We start from the raw sequence: 23,408 nt of genomic DNA, 5'->3' as shown, positions 1-23,408 counted from the left end.
ATTTTGACCCTTTAAACAAACATTGTCAGTTAGCAAAATCTGCCGAAATTGCTAGAAAAACGATGAGGTCACTTCACGCGTATCGCACTACATCGGCAACCGCATGACTCAATGAACGTTTTTTTTATTATGTTCGGCATGCGTACACATTTTCTACTCACAGCAAAACGCTTGTTTTTATTTTTATTCTCTATTGATTTTCTATTAAATTATTATCGTCTGATGTTAAATCTATGGGCTGCTGGCTGGGTTCTGTTCAAAATATTATCTATGGATGCAATATCGCAAGTAATGACATGTAAAAACTGTTAAAATTAAATGAAATTACCATGAATAACGAATAATAATTCAAAATACTAATAAATTAGAGTTGGCACTTTACATAATTGAATTTATAGAGATTGTGATAATTCAAAATGTTCTGTGGAATGAGGAAACCATAAATGAAATTTGTCACCGTACCAGCATATTGTGACATGATCATAATGTAATCGCAGCATCATTGTCGACACAAATATGACTCATTTATCCCACAACCAGTAGAAATAAAGTAACAAAATTGCAAATATCAACAAATACGTCACATGCGGATAGTCTCGCGACTGACTTTGTATCTTCCGAGCATAAGGACCCAGAAATATTAAATTATGAAATAAAGACATTTTGTAAACAGATCATTCTTTATTAAAAAATATACATAATATAATTTTTATTTTGAATAACAAATTTATAAATCAAAAATATATAGTTGTATTATAAAATATGGGATAAAAATAATGCAATCTTTGTCAATAAATAAAATATTATACCCTCTTTAGCAATAGTATAAGTTTTATAACTAAACATTATAAAAATAGTATATCTCCAATACTTTTAATACAATCTTAATGCTAAACATTATTTCTCAAGACAATGAATACAATCTTAATATTCTTCTGTAATTAATTGTTTTTGATTAATTATTTTGAAACAGTTTCTGAAATGAGATTTGACAATTAGTAATACGAAATTAAAAAATAGTAATATCTTATAATATAGAGATGTATAACTTTTCCCCTTTTTCTAACAAACCACTTTATAACCTCGTAATGTTTGGTATAAATTTGCTATTCCAGTATTTTAACGTTGTATTGTATGTAATATTTTTGTTTGTAGCTTTAGAAGCATATCCCCAAATCCATACTTGCGTGAAATTGTGTAATGTTAGTAATTTCGAGGTGAGTATGTAATTTTAACGAAGATGATAAAAACGACCTTCTATAGAATGAAGCCTAAACGTATGAAATTTTAACAAAAAAAGGACCAATGATTAAGTTAGCTACACATGACGTCTTCACACTGCAGTTTCATTTGCAAAGAACATCAATTTATCAATTTGCATGGTGTATAAAAGACAATCTGTCACGATGAGTGGATAATCAACCAGTAATATTACACTACGGCATTATTATTTGGTTAGTGTAAAACCATTTATAACTGCACTCGAGCAAGTAAACAATGAATATAAAAAATGGCCGCCAATATTATGTGAATAAGAAAATCGGAATCGTAAATGAGTGATGTTATTATTTGTGGTGTTTACCAACTTAAACATGCTTCACGTGTGTGCCAGATAATTTTGAATTTGACCAAGTTTTCTGAGCTGCTCCTCCATTTATTTAATCTAAACTATTGAAATTATGAATATGTCAAGATCTAATGACAAATAATATCAGTTATCATAAATTAACCAAAGGCCACGTCAAGTATGTATGTATTTCCATAGTGTAATCGTTAATACAAACCTCCACTCTGTGGGGGCCCATATGATCCTATTAGGATCGGACATGGCCGAAAGAAGAATCGTTAAAGTTGGTAGACTTCAATGGGCAGGCCATCTAAAATGCCCAACCGTCAAGTAACTATCTTCACGATCGGGCCCTGCAAGCCGAGTAGAGGACTCCCATATCAATTATTACAAGACCGCACTCTTATTTTAAAATATACACACTAACGTCACGTACACAATGCACATTTCAGTGTGCATTTACCATTGGTGAGTGCACATAGTACCTGAAAATGCCAAAAGGCAAAACCTGGGTTTGCAGAAAATGACATGAAAATGAAATGAAATAACACGAATCTTAAATCATTTAGAAATTAAATTCAAATTCCATCAAGTACCCTCAGTTGATCTATTAATTTTCTGATATTCTAAAAGATGCAATACGGTATTTTGAGATTCCAGTGGGTCGGATATTACATAACTAGGAGTAGTTATATTGAGAAAACGCCTTATTTCTTCAATGAAAACAATGCATGAAATGTCACAGTTATATCAGGGCCAATAATTACAACCATTATTAGTATATTTGTTTATCCAAAGAATCCTTTATTGCAGTGCATTTCGTTGAAAACATGTGAAATTTTCTTGATGGTATAATTGACATCTTCATCAGAGATCTCAAAGTAAAATGTCACCCTTATAGTCTTCTCGTCCCGAGAGATGACCTTCACAATGATTCCTTCGCCGTCTTGTGTGAGGCATTTTTTGTCGATTTCAGACTGAGCGACTACAGTTAGCCGTTTGACAACTTGGCTGGCTGTTACGGGACAGCTATTGTCAATGTTGACCAGGATAATATTGGTGTGCTGGTTCTTCACGTCCACTGAGAACGTAGACAGTCTGAGCGAATTGATAGCTGTGAAAAAAAAAACAGTATTTCGTTAAATTCTCAATTAATGAAAATATCAACATTTTACTAAAATAAGGTAATTTCTGGTTAACACAATATATATGTTACGCCAAATGTGTGAAATTGCGTATTACATGAAATCGGAAAAATTTTTCCTATTTCATGAAAAATGCAAGCCCGTTGCCTTATTCATGAATTAGGCAAAATATCTGCCGAGTGCGTGAATGGCAGAGTTTGAAGGGTGAAGGTAGGCTGTGGAGATCCAACATAAATTATTAGTTTTCATTGAACTAAGAATACAAAGTGCAGATGGTGTTGGTTATTTTTTTTAAATTCAATTAAATCCTGCCTAAATCAAACCATAATAGTGAAGATGCGACAAAAATAATGCAAAATTTGTCTTAGTTATTTGTTTTCGTTGAACTAAAACCACAATTATGACTGGGAATGAATGTGGACTGATATTAGTAAATTCAGAATGGCAATTTACCATCTCCAAGTAGTTTCGCACGTCTGTGATCGCCAATCAATGCTGGAACAATCTCATCCAAAGCGACGATAGCTGGTGCGGCTATAACTCCTGCCTGACGCATACCTCCTCCCAGCACTTTGCGGAATCTGCGAGCCCTGCAAAACAAAGTGGATTGCGTTAAATGTTAACGAATCAAGGTACATATCAATTATGGATACTAACTACTGACAACACTGTTTAACGTCAAAAAAAACATTATCTACTACACAAAACCCGTGTATATAAAAGTGAAGTGGGAAAAAATTATACTACATCATACAAATCCCCCACATCTCTCAAAAACTGTAAGCATTGCATTATAATTTTAGATTCACTCAAACCGTAGATTATACAAAATAATTAAAAGTGCAGCTATTGACTATTATTTCACAGTCAGTTAAAGCTACATTTGTATTATAATCTGAATGCTTAAATACTGGTACAAGTCGAACAAGTTTTGTATTCAAATGGTCAATGTATGTAGAAATTAATAAAATAATACCATTCGTTCATCCCACACCACGATGGCCACGCAGCTGAAGCGTCTGCCTATAATGTCATGGGTCCCAAGTTCAAATCCTGGGTCTGACAAGTACGTACACATATTGTTTTTCAATTTGTGTATGAATCATAGTATGGACCTAATAGGTTGAGCAAGTGGCTGACATCCAATTCTCGTAAAAACAAAATCTGTTAATACAAACCTCTACTCTGTGGAGGCCCATTTATGATCTTATTAGAATCGGACATATTCGGGGAAAAAAAATCATTTATAACAAATTAAGTTTCAATTAGGGAATGCACTACCGAAAGAATATATCAATACATTTTGGTATTTCTTATTGAATACCGATATTCGTCAAAACATATTATATAAAAAAAGAAGTACCTATCAATAAATATAACTAGTATAATCTATTGAAATTTTAAAACACTATTTTATAGCAACCTATATTACCTACCTACATTTATTATTAATATTTTATAACTGCTAACTTTTACAAATACAATAAGTCTGGGTACCGGAAAATATCTTTTCTTTTTCAAAATATGTTAATTCAGATTATATAATTTAGAAAAACACTAACTGAGAGAGTATATCACAACCAATAGAAAAAACTCTTTTTTTGAAAAAAGTAAGCCAACCGGTCGGGAATCGAACCCGGCATCTCCAACGGGTAAACGCCCCAAACTCGTCGCATTCAGCCATTATGCTACGGAAGACATACTAATGACGACAAATATTTAAGCTATTGGCTATTAAATACCTACCACTCAGCGCTCTTAATAGCCAATAGCTTAAATATTTGTCGTCATTAGTATGTCTTCCGTAGCATAATGGCTGAATGCGACGAGTTTGGGGCGTTTACCCGTTGGAGATGCCGGGTTCGATTCCCGACCGGTTGACTTACTTTTTTCAAAAAAAGAGTTTTTTCTATTGGTTGTGATATACTCTCTCAGTTAGTGTTTTTCTAAATTATATAATGTTCAATAATCAGAATGATATATTCTTAAATCTTGTGAATTATTCGTTTGAATAAAAGAAATAGTTAATATGTTAATTCATCGCGACAATTCTATAAATATATTTGAGGGATTTTGTTTTAATGTTATTTAACTTTTATTGGTTTCTTATTAAACTTATACAATATAGTACGAGGGTGGGTCAATAAGTCCTTAGAAAAGCCGACAGGTGGCGCGACTAGTACTGTAAGCGGTTTGTTTTCATGCAGCGGCACTACCGATTCAGTATGCTGCGAAGTTTCAATCAGATTGGTCGGGTTGTTGTGTGTTTCTCGTACATTTAAAAAAAAAATTTGCTTGTGGAAAATGGAAAAATGGAAAATGGAGAAAATTGAGTTTAGAGCTGTTATTAAACATTTTAATATAAAAGGGTTAACAGCAAAGGAAATAAAAAATGAGTTGGATTTAGTTCACGGCATATCTGCTCCTTCACTTGCAACTATTTATAACTGGTTAAATGAATTTAAACGTGGTCGTACATCAACAAAGGATGAACCACGCTCAGGACGTCCTGTAGAGGTGACTACACCAGAAATGATCAATAAAATCCACGATATGGTGTTAAGTGACCGAAGATTAAAGTTGAGTGAGATAATTGAGGTTACAGGGATCTCAAAAGGTAGCGTCATTTCTATTTTACATGACAAATTGGGCATGAAAAAAATTTCTGCAAGATGGGTGCCGCGTTTGCTCACAGTCGACAATAAACGCAATAGGGTGGTGGCCTCTAAAGCCCTGTTGTCGCTCATGCAACGCAATCCGGATAAATTTTTTTGTCGCTTTGTGACTGTAGATGAAACATGGATACACCACTATACTCCCGAGACGAAAGAACAGTCAAAGCAGTGGATTGCGAAGGCAAACCATGTCCAAAGAAGGCCAAAACCGTAAAATCAGCTGGTAAGGTTATGGCTACTGTATTTTGGGATGCACGTGAAATTATTTTCGTTGACTATTTGGAAAAAGGAAAAACAATAACAGGGGATTATTATGCATCTTTATTGGACCAGCTAAAAAACAAAATTGAAGAAAAACGGCCTCATTTAAACAGGAAAAAAATCCTCTTTCATCAGGACAATGCCCGTGTTCACACATGTTTACGATCAATGGCTAAAATTGAAGAATTGAAGTTCGAATTGGTGGACCACCCACCGTATTCGCCAGATTTAGCCCCCAGTGACTTTTTCCTTTTCCCAAACTTAAAAAAATGGCTAAGTGGACAACGTTTTTTTTCAAATGAAGAAGTCATCGATCGGACAAATGCTTATTTTGAGGACCTTCCGAAAACTTATTTTTCTGGCGGTTTAAAAAAAATTGAGAAACGTCTAACCAAGTGTATTGAGCTCCAAGGAGATTATGTTGAGAAATAAAAAAAAAATACAAAAATCAAAACTGTTTTAATGCTTTTTTCTAAGGAATTATTGACCCACCCTCGTAGTAGGTAAGTAATGGAAAAATAACATTAAATTCACTTTCAAAAAACATAAAGGTGTATGCTTTCTTAATACCGAAAATACCGGTATTTTGGTTTCGAAAAGTAATTGAATACCGGTATTGCAATCCCTAATTTCAATATCTTCACACTTAATAATATGGTTTATGGAGTTTAGGAGTAAAATTGTATTTGAAATGTCTGCGGTTCTTGACAAATGCGGATGATTTAGAGTGTGAAGTTTGCAACACATGAATCTGTACTGTGAAATTACTTTAAACTTAGTTTTTATATATTTAAGCTCTGTTTACAGGAAGTTTTATACAATGTCGTTGGTTTGTAAAGTCTTTTATATCAATGGTTTGTGTTTTCTCCGTAAGGAATTCTAATCAAAGACGCTTTGACAGCCCGAAATAGGATCAGTTGGGAGTGACAGTTCTTCTTTGATCTGGTATTGATTGTGTTACTTACTGTCGAATAAAACTCATTGATCCGACCAGAGCCGAACCTACCGGAGCACCTAATGATTTACTGAAGCAGACGGAGACTGATTCAAAGTTCTTGACAATGGTGGCCGGCTCCACACCCAGGTATTGTGAAGCGTTGAACAAGCGAGCGCCGTCCATGTGGAGGACGATGGAGTGCTTCTTGGCAACCTCAGAGAGTTTGTCTAGCCAATCCATGGGGATAACCTGAACAATGTTTGAAATGAATCATTATTTGAGAACACAAGGATTAATTAACACATGGAACTAACACATTATTTATTCTATATTTAATTAGATATACATTTCCCTTTCAATGATCTGATATTTCACATATACGGTGTCAATATGTAATATTGGCTAGTATTATGAACTGGATATGTCTATTTTCGAATGATGTAGTCAGCGAAATAGCACGGGGTCAAAGGAAAAATCGAGGCAGTAGGTGTTATTTCCAGTTCTAATGCATGAGCTCAATCCATCTGTATTATATTTAATCTAAGACTAGTCTACTAAAAAGTATTTGATAATCATATTTTTGGCCAAAACAGGATTTATTAGTTTTACAAGATAGACCCACTACGTCATTTGCACTTGCAACCTCAAAACAGCGAGATGTCATAAGTACATAATTGATTCATGAAATTATAGATTCAAATACATTATCATCACGTTATTCGCTGTCACAATAAGCTGCTGCTATGGGAAAAAATGTGTAATGTCGTTTTTCTTGGTATTTAAAATGTTATCAGACTGATGCTCCCATCCCGCAGGACATTTTGAACCTTTAAACAAACATTGTCAATTAACAAAATCTGCCGAAATGGCCTGAACAATAATGAAGTCACCTCACGCGTATTGCGCTACATCGCCAACTGCATGACTCAATGACTGTTTTTTATTATATTCTGCATGCCTACACATTTTCAGCAAAACGCGTGCTCTTTGTTTTTATGTTGTTTCTCTATGGATTTTCTAATTATTATCTACAGACCTACAAACTTATCTGTAGAATGGCCAAAAATGGAACTACAAACTACCATAGGACGCCATTTTGAAAATTTTATTCGAATGTTAGGTTTTGTCCAGTTACGAGTCTTAATTGGGTAGTTTTCAACAGTGGCTCCCCCATCCCATTCTTCAGGTAAGTTTGTAGGTCTGTATGTCTGGTGTCTACATCTATTATCTATGGTCTGCCGGTTGGGCTTGAAAATATTATCTATGGATGCAATATTGCAAGTATTTTAACGTACGCACACGTAGAAACTGTTAAAATTAATAGAAATTACCATGAATAATGAATAACAATTCAAAATACTAATAAATTAGAGTTGGCACTTTCCATAATTGAATTTATAGAGAAAGTGAGCAATCAAAACGACGAAAAATGACTAACTAAACCATAGACTAAATTTGTTGCCGTGCCAGCATGTGACACCATGTGACGTGATCATAATGTACTCACAGCTTATTTGTTATTATTTTCAATCATTTAAAAAAAGAATAATAAATACCATTATTTTTAGCATTAATTAACCTTGTTTATAAATTACCTATTATCTAATGTCAAATATCAGATGATTTTTGCTATCAAGCTTTCTTGCCGGTAGCTGTCGTAAATAATAAAATTATGAAATTTTATTATCATGAAACAGACTTAGCAACAAAAACACACAATTGATAATATTGTTTCTAATTTTAAGACTTAAGTGCTTTATAAACATAATAAAATATATAAATGTGATATGAAACCATTTCAGCACATGTTTTATTGTATAATATTATGTTAGTGATGAAATATTTTCATAAGCGAAGTTGTCATTAAGTACACAAATAATAAAAAAAATATTATCTCATTGTGATATAATAGTAATTTCTCTGAAAATCAGCCATTATTCGACCCCTTAGAATAAAAAGACAATCCGCACGATAAGTAGACATCCGGCTAAAAATACTACACTTTGGCATTCTCATTTAGTGGAAAAATCCTGTAAATTTCTGTAAAACCGTTTATAATTACACTTGGGTAATTAATCACAATGAACATATAAAAATGACAGCCATTGTGTGAGTAAAAGATTCAGAATGACAACTGAGCGATGTGTTAATATTTATGGAGTTTACCAACTTAATCATACATCATGCATTTGCTAAATAATTTCAAATGCCTTAAGAGCATACATAAGTGAAACGGCAAATAATTTTCAACAATAGGTGGGACGAAATTTCGCATTCGTCACCAATCGCCGAGCGGCATTCAAGGTGAGAGCACGTCGATTTTTGTTGTGATGGCATCGTAAGAATATATTCTTATATCGTGGAAAGATGACTAAAAAACGTTATGCCTGTACTCGTTAAAGAAAACTTGTCAATGAATATATTATTAATATAACTAATATAACAATAAACATAACACTAAGGCATAAAGCCCACCAAAAAAGCGTTCGGTGCGCTCACTACTGAGTAGGCCCCCTCCCACCCGCGCATTACCCTTCACCTATGTAATAAGGGGCTCAAGGAGCACAAAATAATTATTATTATCAGCGTCTCTCATAACAAAGCAATAAAAATATTATTAAATTTCTCGGGGCTTGTAATTAATATCGGACACGCAATAACTAAACAAAGAGTTCACTGTTCTTAAATAATAGCTTCTCGCCCGTCTATCGACGACGCTTCGAGGAGCGTGATTTTGCTTGCCGTGTTCAATGAATGGACTACGTTGTATTTTCGTTAATTCGTATCGCTGAGAAGCGAAAAACGGTGACTCATGGGGCAGGCGGGCACAATGCGTCGTCAAATCCAGTGTGCGCTGTCGTATTTGATTACGTTATATTTTAGATGATTCACATAGAAAATGCGCGAGCGCAAGCCTGCTTTAGTGGACTTTATGCCTAAAAGGACCCATGTTGAATGTTTATGACAAACTATGTTATGTGCGGAACGCCTCATTAGATCAATCTGCGCATCGCATAGTTACAATCTTTTTAGACCATGCCTCAGCTGAGGTATAGCCTTAACAAAAAGGCTTCTTGTAGTTATAGTCCAATTCTTTGCTTTATTCTCAATTTTAAAATTTACAATAATACTCTTTTATAATATTTTATGATGATTTCTAGGATGGGAAAATAATGATGACATATATTTGTTTTCACAAGATCTGCAGATTGATTAGATTAAGCTCTCAAAATTCTTAATTTTCGACTGTTGTCAATTTCACAAGGATTTTACACCACGCCAAGTATTCTGAGAATCTTAAAGTTGACAAATATTGTTACGATTATGGTGGCTGATAGATGCTTACCTTACCACCGCACATGTTATGTGTGTTTTCAACGATGGCCATTGTTGTCTTGGCTTCGTGAACATCATCACCTCTGATATGCTTTTCGAACTCCTGCAAATCAAATGTGCCATCGGGATTGTTCTTCAAAGTGGACAGCAATACTCCGGCAATTTGTGATGCTCCTCCTAATAACAAATGAAGATTCCAATTATTAATTTAGTACAGCATAAAGCCGTCTACAAAGATAACTCCATACTTAAATGGTATACACAACGGTCCTATCGTCTCCACACAGTACAAGTATAATATGCATATGAACAGAGACAGTCAAGCTTGAAACATCTTGTCAAAAAACGTGACTGGTTCAAACTTACGCAAGTCTATGCTACACACGTTCAGTTATACCTGTGCATCAACGTTATTAGACGTCCCGATTTTTGCAGGACATCACGCTTTATAAGCAAAAATAGATTGTCCCACGCGGGACACCTATATTCACGATTACTCAACAAATACTCTCAGATGAATTTAAAATGGTCAGGTGTAAGAAACAAATGTTTTATTGAGTTATAAAAACGAAATTACTTGTTCAATTCAACATGATATTACTCTTGTGCTAAATTTTACCAATACATTAAGCAGCAGAACGAAACTCTTCAGACGGTAAGATCTTCAGCCAAGTTTGTACTTGTATTGTATATTGTATTTGTATAGGCGAGTGTCAGAAAAAAATATTATTTTTTGATAGGTAGTTTAAAGAGTTTTGCAGTTTGTGTTGTGTCATTTATGATTGATATTATAGAAATAAACATTAGAAATATTGATCTATGCCTTTTTTAGGTTGTCCGGCTATTTTCTCCTAAATCCCGATTTGTTTTATTTCACATGGTAAAAATATATTTTTTTAAAATACCGATTTGGTAAAATAATTATCTGGCAACGCTGCTGTGCATGTATACAGTAATACAAATTGAAACGTTTTCATGTTGCTTGAACAGTCAAAAGACTTGAGTAATATTATCTTACACATGCTCATGTCTTGTGCAAAAAATGTGTGTAGTAACATTTGTAGCCGGCTTAAGAAAAGTTGTTGTACTATACCTTGTTCATATTTGAAGACATGTGACATATCGCCAACCAACACTTCTGCTCCTCTCTTGTTACAATGAACCATAACTGGAAGAAAAATGTCAATATTAACAAATTGTATAATGTATACATCCAAAGTGGCGTAAGTCTACCTCTAAAATGTTTTATTTTAATATATTTTTGGCCCCTACTACTACACGCACTCAGGGTATCGGTAAATCTACCTCTGTTGTTGGCTATTCCTTGTAATTCATTATTATTATATTCAAATTTAACCAATTTAATAATACTCTTATTATATTGAATACATCAATCTTTCACTTACCTGCGATGAGATTTGCCATAGTTCCAGATGGCACAAAAAGTGCCGCCTGCTTTCCCAATATGGCAGCAATCTTCTTTTCCAAAGCGTTTACGGTTGGATCTTCACCGTACACATCGTCCCCGACGATAGCTGCAGCCATCGCTTGCCGCATGGACTGGGTCGGTTTTGTCACAGTGTCAGATCTCAGGTCAATAACGCATGGCCGTGCTGTGTCCATTTTGTCGATTTTTTGTCGTGTTTACGTCTGCAATCAAAACATCTCATTAATGCATGTAATAAATAGAAGCATAAAAAAATTGATTATAATAATATATTGTATAAACCAGTAATGAGCAACTAAAGGATTTTTTTTATCATATTTTGACAAATGAAGACTTCATTATTATATAAAATAATTAGTTTGGGCAATTATGCGAAAAATATATCTGCATACAAATGCCCACAAAAGGTTTATGGTATTTAATTTTAATAATCAATAGCCTCAATTGAAACTATGATGAGATTGCTCGCAGAACCAAACAGGCATAGAGCGCATTTGAGGGTTTGGATCGAATCCAGGTCATGAGGAGAAAAATAAATAATATTTCCGAAACCCCCCCCCGTTGTATGCGCTCCTCGTGCGGTGTATATTATATCAATGTATAAAATTGTTAGTTATACAAATAAACAATATTTTTCAGTTTGAACATCTTGTACCTAATATGAATCGTTTAGAAAAATGAATTAATTGGCTCTATTGATAAAAAGGTTGTACGTACATCACTACCACTTAAAGACTAGTAGAGATATTATGTATTAGTAGGTAATAAAAAACCTCGACGGAAATGTATAGCATCATAAACCACAAGATGGAGATTGGGAGGCCTTCATCCACTATGGATTACAGCTGCTGAGGTACGCATACTAAATAAATTAACAAAATATATTACGGAACGGTTAAATATTATTTATTAAATCAATCAGGTAGGTACCTAATTGAAAATAAAATCGAATGAAATTTCATAATAAATTAACTATTTTACTGTGTGTATGCAGTGACGTCATAACGGTAAAAATCAGTAAACACGATAGATGGCTTATGCATGGTTTTGTTTTGGCGTCCAGTAAAAAATGTACACGTCACTTTCTATAGTAGGTACTTACGTCGAACTAAAAATGATTTAAATATCACATTTCGCGCCAAATTAAATGAATAATATTATATGGATGGAGGATTATTAGTATTTTGGCGGGAATTCGACTATTTTCAAAAATATATACATCAAGTTGGATTCTTATTAGAACAGTGTTTTATTCATGGTTATGTTGTGTAAAATTGAGATAAAGCATATTCATTGAAATAAAAGATTAATGTATAATAAAAAAATATGCAATAATAACATATTATACAATATTTACCGTAAATAAGTAATCGCCGATCTGTCAACTTTCAATGCAAAACTCCAAAATAGCGCGAATACAAACGTCAAACACTGAATAAATCGCGCATAGAGTATTCACAACACGAGCGACTCCGTGTGGGTTTGTATTGAAAGAAATCACAAAAACCAGTGCTGCGTGAAAACACGTAAAAACTCTGACATCATCTATCTCTACAGAGAGTCGAATATTCTGGCACTAATCACCTATGCATGCTGTTCACTATGCGTTCTACAATATGTCACAAAAATGTAAAGACATTTGTTGTGAAAAGAGTTTTTGAATAAAATTAAATTCTCTTCATATTATTATGAAATAGATACTAAACCCTTAAAAGGAAATACTAACCATTCATTTAGTGTTTTAAAATATGAAATAAGGTTATATTACACATTAAATAAATACCTACATTACGCACGATCAACTTAACATCAGGACTCGAAATGAACAGGAGCGCACCGAAGCGCCATTTCGGGTCGTAAAATTTGCAACATTGTCGTTCCGTCTCGTGGAAAAAATATTTTTACGATTTGAGCTAGAATGGCCATAATATAACAAAAAAATCTATTTTCATAAAACACATCAAATTAGATAACTTATCTTAAAATTTTCAGAAAATTAACGAGCGCTCGGGTTCGTAAAATATTCCATTTCGAGTGCTGCATACATAACGTCGTGACCCCGAACTTCGCCTAGTTTTAGTGGGATTTTGCGTAATATCATAAAAATTAAAATGTTTTCGTAACTAGTAATTATATCCAATGAAATATTGCGTTGTCAATTTTGTACAAGTGACATGAAATTTCACATTTTGTAGGAAAAACATTAATTTTTGATCATTGAAAGACATATATATAAATAAAGGAAAAGATTTAATAGTAAATAGATGTGTTCAAAACAATATGAACCATAGTTATGGGTGTATAAGGTTCAATTTAGCAAGATATTGGTAGTAGGCGAAGTACCGAACCTGTTCTGGCGTGTTTTCATACATTAGATAAACTTCTGTCAGTTGTCAATAAAACTAATGTGGAATAATTTTAATAGTTATTTATGAATTTTTTTTGAACATAGTAGTAAGTATAAAAAAAAACATTTGTTTACAACTGCAATAAACTAAATTAACTACACATATGCCTATACCTATTTTAAAATATGTTATAATCATTAGAATACAACTTATTAACATATTGAAAAATCGTTTAAAACTACTGAATCAAAATCAAAATTTCTCTGCGATAATATGGGTTCAGTTCGTGTAGAACCAAAACAAGAAATATAACCAATGGAAATATAACCAATGAAAATATAAAAAAACATTTGTTTACAACTACAATTAATTAATTTAAATCAACTATACATGTAAGTATACCAATAACGAAAAAAATACAAATCAATCGCATTCGATTAGAATGCCATAGATAAAAAATGATAGGTAATAAAAAAATCTTATGATACAATTATCCAGCAAACTTTTATGCACATAACACAATATTTATTCACTCATAATGTCGTATACACCATACACATTAGAATACAGCAGCGCTCGAAATGGAAAAATTTACGAACCGGAGCGCTCGACAGTTTTCTGAAATTTTTTACATAGTTATCAAAGTTTATGTGTTTTTTTATAAAAATAAGTATGTTAGATTTTCTATTATATGGCCTATCCAGCTCAGACGGTCAAATTATTTATTCCACGAGACGGAGCGATAATTTTACCGATTTCACGAACAGGAACGGCGCTCCGGTGCGTTCCGGTCCATTTCGAGCCCTGGAATACAGCTTATTAATATACTGAAAAATTGTTTAAAACTTCTGAATCAAAAATCAAAATTCCTCTGCGATGTGATTTCGGTTCGCTTAGAACCAAAACAATATCGGTTTTATTAATTTGACAAATATCATCGACCACCGGCCAGCCATATCTGTTTCTTCATTTATTTCTCAAAAATTTTATCGTATAAGTTTCATTTGCCCAATATAAAAGCGATCCGATTTCTGGACAGGAAATTTGACTAAAACAAAACAATTAACTGCCAGATTGTCATACTGTTCAGGTGTTTCGCTCGTTATATTGAAATCAATATCAGTTTTTATGTTTCTACTCTCAAATTCTTCAGACACTTCGCCGAATTTAATAGATTCGGTGTCAACATCACTATCTTCTCGAGGCAAAAAGTCATCAGATTCATCTAATAGTGAATATCTACTAATGCTACTAATAGTCTCTTCAGAATCTGATGAATCTGTAAGTATAATGTGTTCTTTTCGCTTCTTAGTTTTAGTGGGTGGAATTATTTGAATATCCGAAGTTATTGTAATTTTTTTGTTTTGATGCCTTTCGTGTTCTGAGCATTTCCAATCTTTTGGATCTTTAGATGTTCCAGGTAGAATTATTTCATTAGATGTATTAGAATGTTCTGGTACAATTATGCTATTTGCTGATGTATTAGCATATTCTGGAACAATTATTTTACTGGATGTATTAGAACGTTCTGGGGGGAAATTGTAAGTTGACGCAGACGTACCAGGCTGGATGTAAAGTCTTTTATTTCTTTCTGTCTTCATAGGGTTGGGTGACCTATTTTCCTTCAGGTAATCTAAAAATGATTTTTCTATTGAATATTCATTTATATTTGATACATCAGGAAATTTCCGCAGTACTTTCTCTGGGTTAAAAGGGTATATGCCGGTATTTACAAAAGCACTAGTAATGTTATGCCTTTTTTCGTCCAATTCGTTAATCAGCTGTTTAAGAAATTCTGGAAAATGTGCCTTATTTAGAGATGTTTCTCTTGGATTCTGGTATTTATATTTTAATAATATAGTACGCCACAACTTCTTCATGGGCCCAAAGTAACAAACATCTAACGGTTGAGTCAAATGACTTGAGTTTGGTGGCAAAAAAACAAATTTAATATTGTTTGATTGACACAAATCTACAACGTAATGATTGATGTATGTCGGAAAAATAACTCCAATTATAACCTTTGGTCCAATTTTAGAATTAGCCCAAGGTATAGCTATTTGTTGGAACCAGTGTTCAAAAATAGCAGAATCAAACCAGCCAGATTTGCTCCTGTTATATCTTGCTCCAATAGGTCCATTTATTCGCCACTGGTGAAATAAATGTTCCGCTTTATAAACCACATACGGTGGCAAGCAAACACCACCTGCAGTTATGGCAAACATCACAGAAATTGATCCTTTTGTGTAATTCACTACACGTTCTGGATATTTTAATACCGCGGCGAAAAATGCACTTGGACGCACCCGGGTCATCCACCAAATTGGTTTCATCATAATTAATTTAATATATTTTCCGGTGGTACATCTTTCAAAGTCTCTTTCAAGTTTTTGAAATACATTTCGATTTCACTTGAATTTTTTTCGGCGCGTGATCTTTTTATATTTTGGGTGGATCGTGTTGTTAAATTAACTTTGTTACGTTTAAGAAAAGAATATGCCCATTTTTTCCCTGGCGGATTGCCATCAAATAAAAATTGTCGCCCATTGGACAATAGGTATCGATGCACCACAAGTCTTAAGTCCAGCAGAGTCAGTGGACAACCGTAATCCCCAGCAGCAATTAAAACTTTTACAATTTTGTCTTCTTCTTCCTGAGTAAGACGGGTTGGAGAACCAACTGGTTTTACATGTTTACCATGTAGCCTATCCAGCAATGTTCTTCTTGGAATGCCAAATTGTTTTTCCGCTTGATACGACGATAACTTTTTATCTCGCATTAATTCTAATGCAATATTCATCATCTCCTCGTCGTGTTTGGTGGTGTAATTTCTTTTTTTATTAGACATTTTCTTCGCACGGAATATTTTATCTGAAACAAAAAAATATACTTATGTAGTTAATAAGTAATATTTGTTGACAATATCATGCAGACATATTATTTTAATACAGATATTTCAAAAACATAATTCATGGAATTTAAATAATAAAAAGTACACATGGTGGTGCCAACCCTACGCGTAGGCGAAGCTGGGATCACTTTGGCGGGAAAAGGCTCGAGTTTCTTATTAATTCAAATTAAATGCTTATAATCAAAGATAGAGTTCTAAATGTTTTCAATTTATAAATATAAAACTTCATTAAACCTATAGAATACAAAAATAACAACTTACCTTCAACAGATTCTTTTTACAGACAAATTTTTGTAAGACAATTCGTAACTTGACACTCCCGCATCACAAACAAACGTGTTTTCCTGACACATCCACATGAAGTTAGATTCAAATTTTGGCACAAATATTACCACTATAAAAAAATATATCTTTGGAAAGATAGTAGGAATGCCATTGTCAAAGAAAGAAGGGTAATTTTTAGGTTTAACTAAAATAGGCGATGTAAGGTACTGCAGGCGAAGCTCGGGGTCACGACGGTACCTACTTAATGTAAGATTAGGTAGGAGTTCAATAATTATGAAAAGGTAATAAAATATGAATTTACACTGGTGGGGTAGTTAGGTACAAACTTCAATAATATCTTTGATAGGTAGGTATACAACCTCTACATGTTTCTGAATACCAATAACGAATGAGTTGTGGATAATAAATTCTTTTTTCTTTTGACCGTGTCCGATCCTAATAGGATCATAATATGATAGGCCTCCAGAGAGTGGAGGGTTGTATCAACAGATTTTTGTTTTTACGAGAAATGGATGTTAGCCACTTGCTCAATCTAGTAGGTCCGTATTCTGACTCCAAACATATATTTTTCCTCAGGATTCGATCCTGGAACCCCACGAGATTATAATCCGATGCGTAAGCTGCTTGGCCATCGTGGGCGCTAATAAATACTAGCCAATAGTTGCGAAATCACCAAATCGCGATCATCAGACGTGACTAACCTATGTTATGAGAAAAATTTGTTGAAATTTTGTTGGAAAATAAGTTGTTGTAGATGTAGGTATCATCATGCCATATTATATATTGTGTTTAATTAATAATAACACAATGCCACTAGTATTGCCTATCTTATGCATGTCCATTGTCCAACATCAAAAGTAGGCTGTGATCTACCACACTCTTCCATTCTCATCCTTCAACTTGAACAAACGTATTAAATTTAGCTGAGGGCACTGAGATGTTACAAATTAAACAACGCTATTGTCTACATGCAGTCGCAATAAATACTCAATCTTCCATTCGTCGTAGAAATGATTAGTTTTGGTCTTCTTTTAGGCACCCATTGCGCTCATCGTCAAATTATTCTCAAACTATTCAAAGAGCCTACTGTGCGACGGTAAGAGGAACTACAACTAAGTTTAAAGCGCAGGAATTCATTTTACCTTTCTCTCACTCATGCGGTAGGCCGTGAGTGACGCAATACGACGCGGTTAATTTGAAACCAACTTTCACATAGACTGGTCAATGAAATAAAAATGGTTAATGCTTCCACTTCGAAACCTAAATGAAATCATCTAATACCTATTACAAGTGAATGTAAGTACACGCTTTTTACGTTATCACGACTCAATTACATTTGAATTGCGATCGACCAAAATCCATCCCGGGATTGCCGCGTTGAACATGCCTGATAAACACTATTTCCAATTATGAGATTGTAGTATTTGGACACGCTGTATAATAATATATTCAACAAAGCAATGAACGAATCAAATCGAGTCAATTATAGAGTCTTGCAAATTCAATAATTGCTTATATTTCATACTGCCATCTTTGTACAGTAGATAATATTTTCGAGATAGTATTTTTATATTGATTTGTAATTAAAAACATAGATGGTAGTATCAGACCATCACAAAATGTAATTTACTAAAGAAAACTGTTTTATCAACGTTATTTCAAACTGTTTTATTAAACATACATTATTGCCATGTGAATAAATAGTAAATAATAGAAAATAAATGAACTTTCATAAATATATTATGTATTATCTAATTAATAATTATGTAAGAATTCAACACCATATTGATAGTTTCAGATAATTATAATATTTTATTGTATTATTTAACCTATATTAATATTAAAGATGGCGAAATAAAAGTTTGTACCTACATAATGCGTTTGAAAAGAAATCTGTGTGATTTATTATTTTTATAAAATTATGCTTGTTATGAACCTCAACATTTTCCATTACATTATATTGAGTTCTCAACAATAAGTATTCAGAAATAACACAAAAAAAAACATTTATTGTTATTTATTATTTTACTATTTACAATAGATTGTACTGATAGCATGTTCGATATGGTAACGACTATTGATTTATATATTAGAAAATGTTGTATTGTTTTATTTTTAAATGTTCATACGTTACTTTATATATTTTGTATATTATACATTGTACAAATGAATTTTAAATAAATTATAAAGCGAATAAATTCAAATTTCCGCCGCGTCAGCTGTACGATTTTGGTCACACCCACTTGATTTGTAGACATTGCAACATCGACTGAAGTCGGGCGTCGACCAATCGGACCAATGGGGAACGGGCAACTCGAGTTGTAACCGTTTCGACTGCGGGAGAGCTGTCAGTCATCATTTCTCGTGTGAGCCGCGTTGCGCCTTCAAGCGGCCGTTTAAATAAACCGTTTTCTACTGTTTTCAGTGTTAAACTACATCTAAGTTTTCTATTCAAATCCCCCCATCGTTCCCTTTTAATTTTAATCAGTGAGCTGTGCGTATTTGCGATCGTAGAGTTAAATGCGGCGTGTCTGTTTGTGATTTTTGTTGCATGGTCGGCGTGCGCGCTCGTTTGATGTCCGCGTACACTGTGTCTTCGCTAGGTTATTCCGAGTTACCGCGGTAGAACTGAGTGTTTATCGTAATAGGCCGATATGGCTGAAGAAGTGGTCGACAGAAACGACCCGGAGTTGAGGTATCTGTCGGTGGACAGAAACAATTTCAACGACCCGGCGACGCAGGCGGAATGGACCCAGAAGAGGCTCGTATGGGTGCCCCACGAATCGCAAGGGTTCGTGGTGGCCGGCATCAAGGTAGAGCACGGGGACGAAGTGGAGGTCGAGATAACCGACACCGGCAAGAGGATTGTCGTCGGCCGTGACGACATCCAAAAAATGAACCCCCCGAAATTCAACAAAGTGGAGGATATGGCAGATCTGACCTGCCTGAACGAGGCCTCTGTCTTGCACAACATCAAGGATCGTTACTACTCCGGCCTGATTTATGTAAGTCATGCCCTTTTTACCCGTAAACAATGCCTTTATTTATAACCTCAAAGTTTCATTTGACGTGTACCTACTACTTACTCACAAAAATACTCGTCACTGCATTCCTTCGGTTCTGTGTCTACATACCTACGCGAATGCATACGTCAAGTTATACACAAGTTCGGGCTTTGTACATTTACCAAATTCATAACAAAACAATCCGATCCAAATTCTTTATGAAATAAAAATTACATTTTACATAAAATATGCACATACATTAAATTCCACAGCGTAACAGAATAACTAAAAAAAATCATCAATATTGTAGGCATTTTATATCGTAGTTTTGACAGATTTGGAGAAATTACTATAAGCCACGCAAGGTCATCTGTTAGTTGCACCGAACATTTTACATTGCATACCAAACCAATTTACTTTCAATAGGTAACCTTCTTGTAAAAAAAGTCTATCAATTATTTATGACAATCTATCATGCCGAAATTCAATTCAACGTAATCCTTATTATTAAAAAGTGGCCACATTATTTTTTTATAATATACCTAACTTATTATTACTTTCGCATATCAGACATAAAGTTATTATTTATTATAGACATTATCTATAATATTATTATTGGGTTGTATTGTATTTTCTCTATGGTATCTACTAATAACATAACCACGATTGCACAAATATATTTATGAAGAAAATGTCAATATTCTATTTTCAAATTTATCCTAATATGCAGGGACAATATGAATATTTAAACTAAAACAATTTAATAACCTACTTAAGTAGCTATGTATGTATTAGCAAAATGTGCTTATATAGACAAAATAAAACTTGTTATAATGAGCATTCAAGACAATTCACATAATATTGTTTTTCCATTCTAATATTCAAGGTATACCTACCTATTGGGATGCCAGTAAACTTCGTATTGGCCTAAATAGGTCTACATACCTTTACTGAGACTAAAGATTAAATTTGCGGCAAATTATTTCGCTTTGCATATTTATTTGTAGCAAACTTTTCATTGTTATCGCTCACATTATGGCAAAAACCATAAGCATGTCAACAGAACTTTAGAATCACTAAAACACTCGATTCCATTTAATTTTAGACGTCAATTATTAATATAAGTACCTATAATACAATCAAATACAAAGAAACGTCATTATTTAGATTTTTAGAATATTTAGAAGAACAGTCACACAAAATCGCGTGGTTTTATCATACGTACATACCTACGTGATATAGAAACGTCAAAACAGCTGCCGACGATTTCGGGGATAACCATTAATTTGTACATGGTTACCAATTCAGCCACAGAAGTCATTGGTGAATCGCCACCAAGGGTTGTAATACAACAGTTCATAAGACTACTTGAGTTACAGTCCAGCTTCGTCTAAAAAAAAGTTATAGATTATATATCTATTTTGTTTACTATTTACTAGCAAAATAGATTATATATCTATTTTGCTAGTAAATACATAAAGCATTCGACGTCATAACAGATAGCAACCAATAATAGTGGATTGGATTACGGATTTCTTCCGAAATAACTTTTCATGCAAAACAGAATTAACTGAAAATGAATTTAATTCTACTTAAAAATGGCTAAAAGTATTAAAAAATGCATTGGCATCGTGTCCTGATATATTCTGAAAGTTTCAAATGTCTAGCTAGTCGGGAAGTTAGTTAAATCGATTGCAAGATTGCAAGACAAACAACCATCAGACAAACAAGAATACGAGCTAAGAAAAACGTGGTAAAATAGAATTAAAAGGGTATAAAGAATGTAAGGTCACCATAAATAGGTATAGCTTTTTCCCACAATACCTCTAATGGTCGCCAATTTCCGTTAGGATGAAACCCTCAAAGAAGATGTTATGTACAAAGATAATTAGTAATTGGACAATTTTACCGGACAAATAAGAATACGACCTAATAAAAACGTTGTAAAATAATAAACACAAACGAATATCAACGTAGTAAGTAATCATGGATCATTTGAGAAGAATTAATACCACTTATATTCGTTCAATCCTCGGCCTCAGTTGTAGAGACTAGATGGAAAGAACATTGAATACACTACCTATCTAGGTATGTCGTTACAATGTTACTTGCTGTCTACATAAGACTTTTAAGTCGTGTTTATTGTGTACCTACTTAATTTGACAAAATGGTTTGACGTTTTGTCCAATTGATTGACATTTCTATAGAAGGCAGTCATGTTTTAGTAGTATATATATACCTAGTACGTAAACTGGCTTAACTGTCAAACTTAAATAAGTAGGTGCAGAGGTAGACTGTATCACTATAGTATTGCATGAATGTCTTGCATTGTTTCTATCTACATTTTGCAGACAGCTGTGTCAGTGTATTAGTACTATAATACCGACTTTAGACGGCCGTAAATTCAGCACTAATTCTTTTAAAATGCCCTGCATATTCTAGTAAACGAGAATTTATTTCTGTGATGCTCTCATCACACCATTGAAGGACGCTACTACCGTTACGCCACGGTGTGCGCCTGAAAGGGCAAGGAACGCAGGTGGGGGTCCATCCACTTCAATCTAGCTAGGCCTAAAGCGTATAAATATATACGTAAATAATGTAATCATGAGAAAGAACATCAAATCAAATCACCGTAACCTCGTATCTACACACTTTATCGATTGGTATTTGACGTACCTGTAAAAAGTTGACCTAATAACTAATAACGTAAAGGAGTGACAGATTCTTCTGGCATTGCGGCCACGACGAAATCAATTTGGAATGGTGTTTGTGTCATTTGAAAGTAACGATACCAACACCTAAACGAGTCATCTTACTGCCAGAAGAATCTGACATCATTCTACTTGTAATAAGCATTATGAAATTAAATAATTTTAGTGAATTTAAACAATTTAAATTTAACATAATAGGTTCATACCTACGTTAAATTTATTTTTTTATTGACAGTGATGTTCCTAAACAAAATGACGCCCCATTTTTGTATACAATATTTTTTATCATCCGTGTTAGTGTCGTTTCTGGTCACCAAGGACATCGAAGGGCAACGGAAGTAAACGAGACATCGCGAACCCGACAACAAAATTAGAATCATGTTAAACCTCTTATGTTAATTAATGCATTTTGTTTCCAACCAGTGAGGTGATTTTTTTAAAGGAAAGATATTTTCGTTATTAAGTATTCAGTTTAGGTAGCTATTTTTATATCTACCAAATGATTCTCCTCGATTTGCCGCCCTTCGAGTAACTGCCGCCCTAAGCGACGCTCAATCTGCCTACCTCCACGGGACGTCACTGGTTATTGATACGTTATTTTTACCAAGCATTTCTTATTTAATATATTGTGTAAAAAGTCACTTTAGTTTAGAGTGTAGGCATGTTAACTCTGATACAAAAAGAAATCGTTACAGTACCTATTCCCACATAACCTATTCGAGGCATCTAACCTAACTCATTTTCGCCAAATATGCTGGTTATGGTAAGTACATACGT

At 33.8% G+C, this 23,408-nt stretch overlaps 2 protein-coding genes across 3 annotated transcripts in view; one reads left to right on the top strand and one right to left on the bottom strand.

The window, feature by feature from the left end:
- Positions 1–925: 925 nt before the first annotated feature.
- On the bottom strand, positions 926–12,865 carry LOC147070269 (uncharacterized). Its single transcript, XM_085949771.1, has 7 exons — positions 12,726–12,865; positions 11,328–11,571; positions 11,015–11,089; positions 9,932–10,098; positions 6,614–6,834; positions 3,166–3,302; positions 926–2,681 (listed from the first exon to the last, which is right to left on the bottom strand). Exons 2-7 carry the CDS (start codon positions 11,542–11,544, stop codon positions 2,356–2,358), a joined length of 1,143 nt encoding a protein of 380 aa, XP_085805897.1. The 5' UTR covers positions 11,545–11,571; positions 12,726–12,865; the 3' UTR covers positions 926–2,355.
- A 6,397-nt stretch (positions 12,866–19,262) lies between these two features.
- The window catches only part of zip (myosin heavy chain 10), a 129,599-nt gene continuing 125,453 nt past the window's right edge, over positions 19,263–23,408 (top strand). For both annotated transcript variants that reach the window (XM_085949759.1, XM_085949758.1), the window contains exon 1: positions 19,263–19,917. In XM_085949759.1, coding sequence (XP_085805885.1) covers positions 19,567–19,917 — 351 coding nt within the window. In that variant the 5' untranslated portion in view covers positions 19,263–19,566. The remainder of the gene's footprint in view (positions 19,918–23,408) is intronic.

The sequence above is a fragment of the Rhyacophila brunnea genome, unplaced genomic scaffold (assembly GCF_057557595.1).
Source record: "Rhyacophila brunnea isolate RB1 unplaced genomic scaffold, BYU_Rbru_1.0 scaffold_22, whole genome shotgun sequence".
Classification (NCBI taxonomy): Eukaryota; Metazoa; Arthropoda; class Insecta; order Trichoptera; family Rhyacophilidae; genus Rhyacophila; species Rhyacophila brunnea.
The sequence above is the reverse complement of the archived record's forward strand: the minus strand, read 5'-3'. Positions and strand labels throughout refer to the sequence as shown.

Coding starts and splice junctions, on each gene's coding strand:
- LOC147070269 (XM_085949771.1), bottom strand. CDS start 11,544: ATGGACACAGCACGGCCATGCGTTATTGACCTGAGATCTGACACTGTG. Junction 11,090..11,327: donor TATGGCAAATCTCATCGCAG/GTAAGTGAAAGA, acceptor TTTTTCTTCCAG/TTATGGTTCATTGTAACAAG. Junction 6,835..9,931: donor ATAACATGTGCGGTGGTAAG/GTAAGCATCTAT, acceptor AACATTGTTCAG/GTTATCCCCATGGATTGGCT.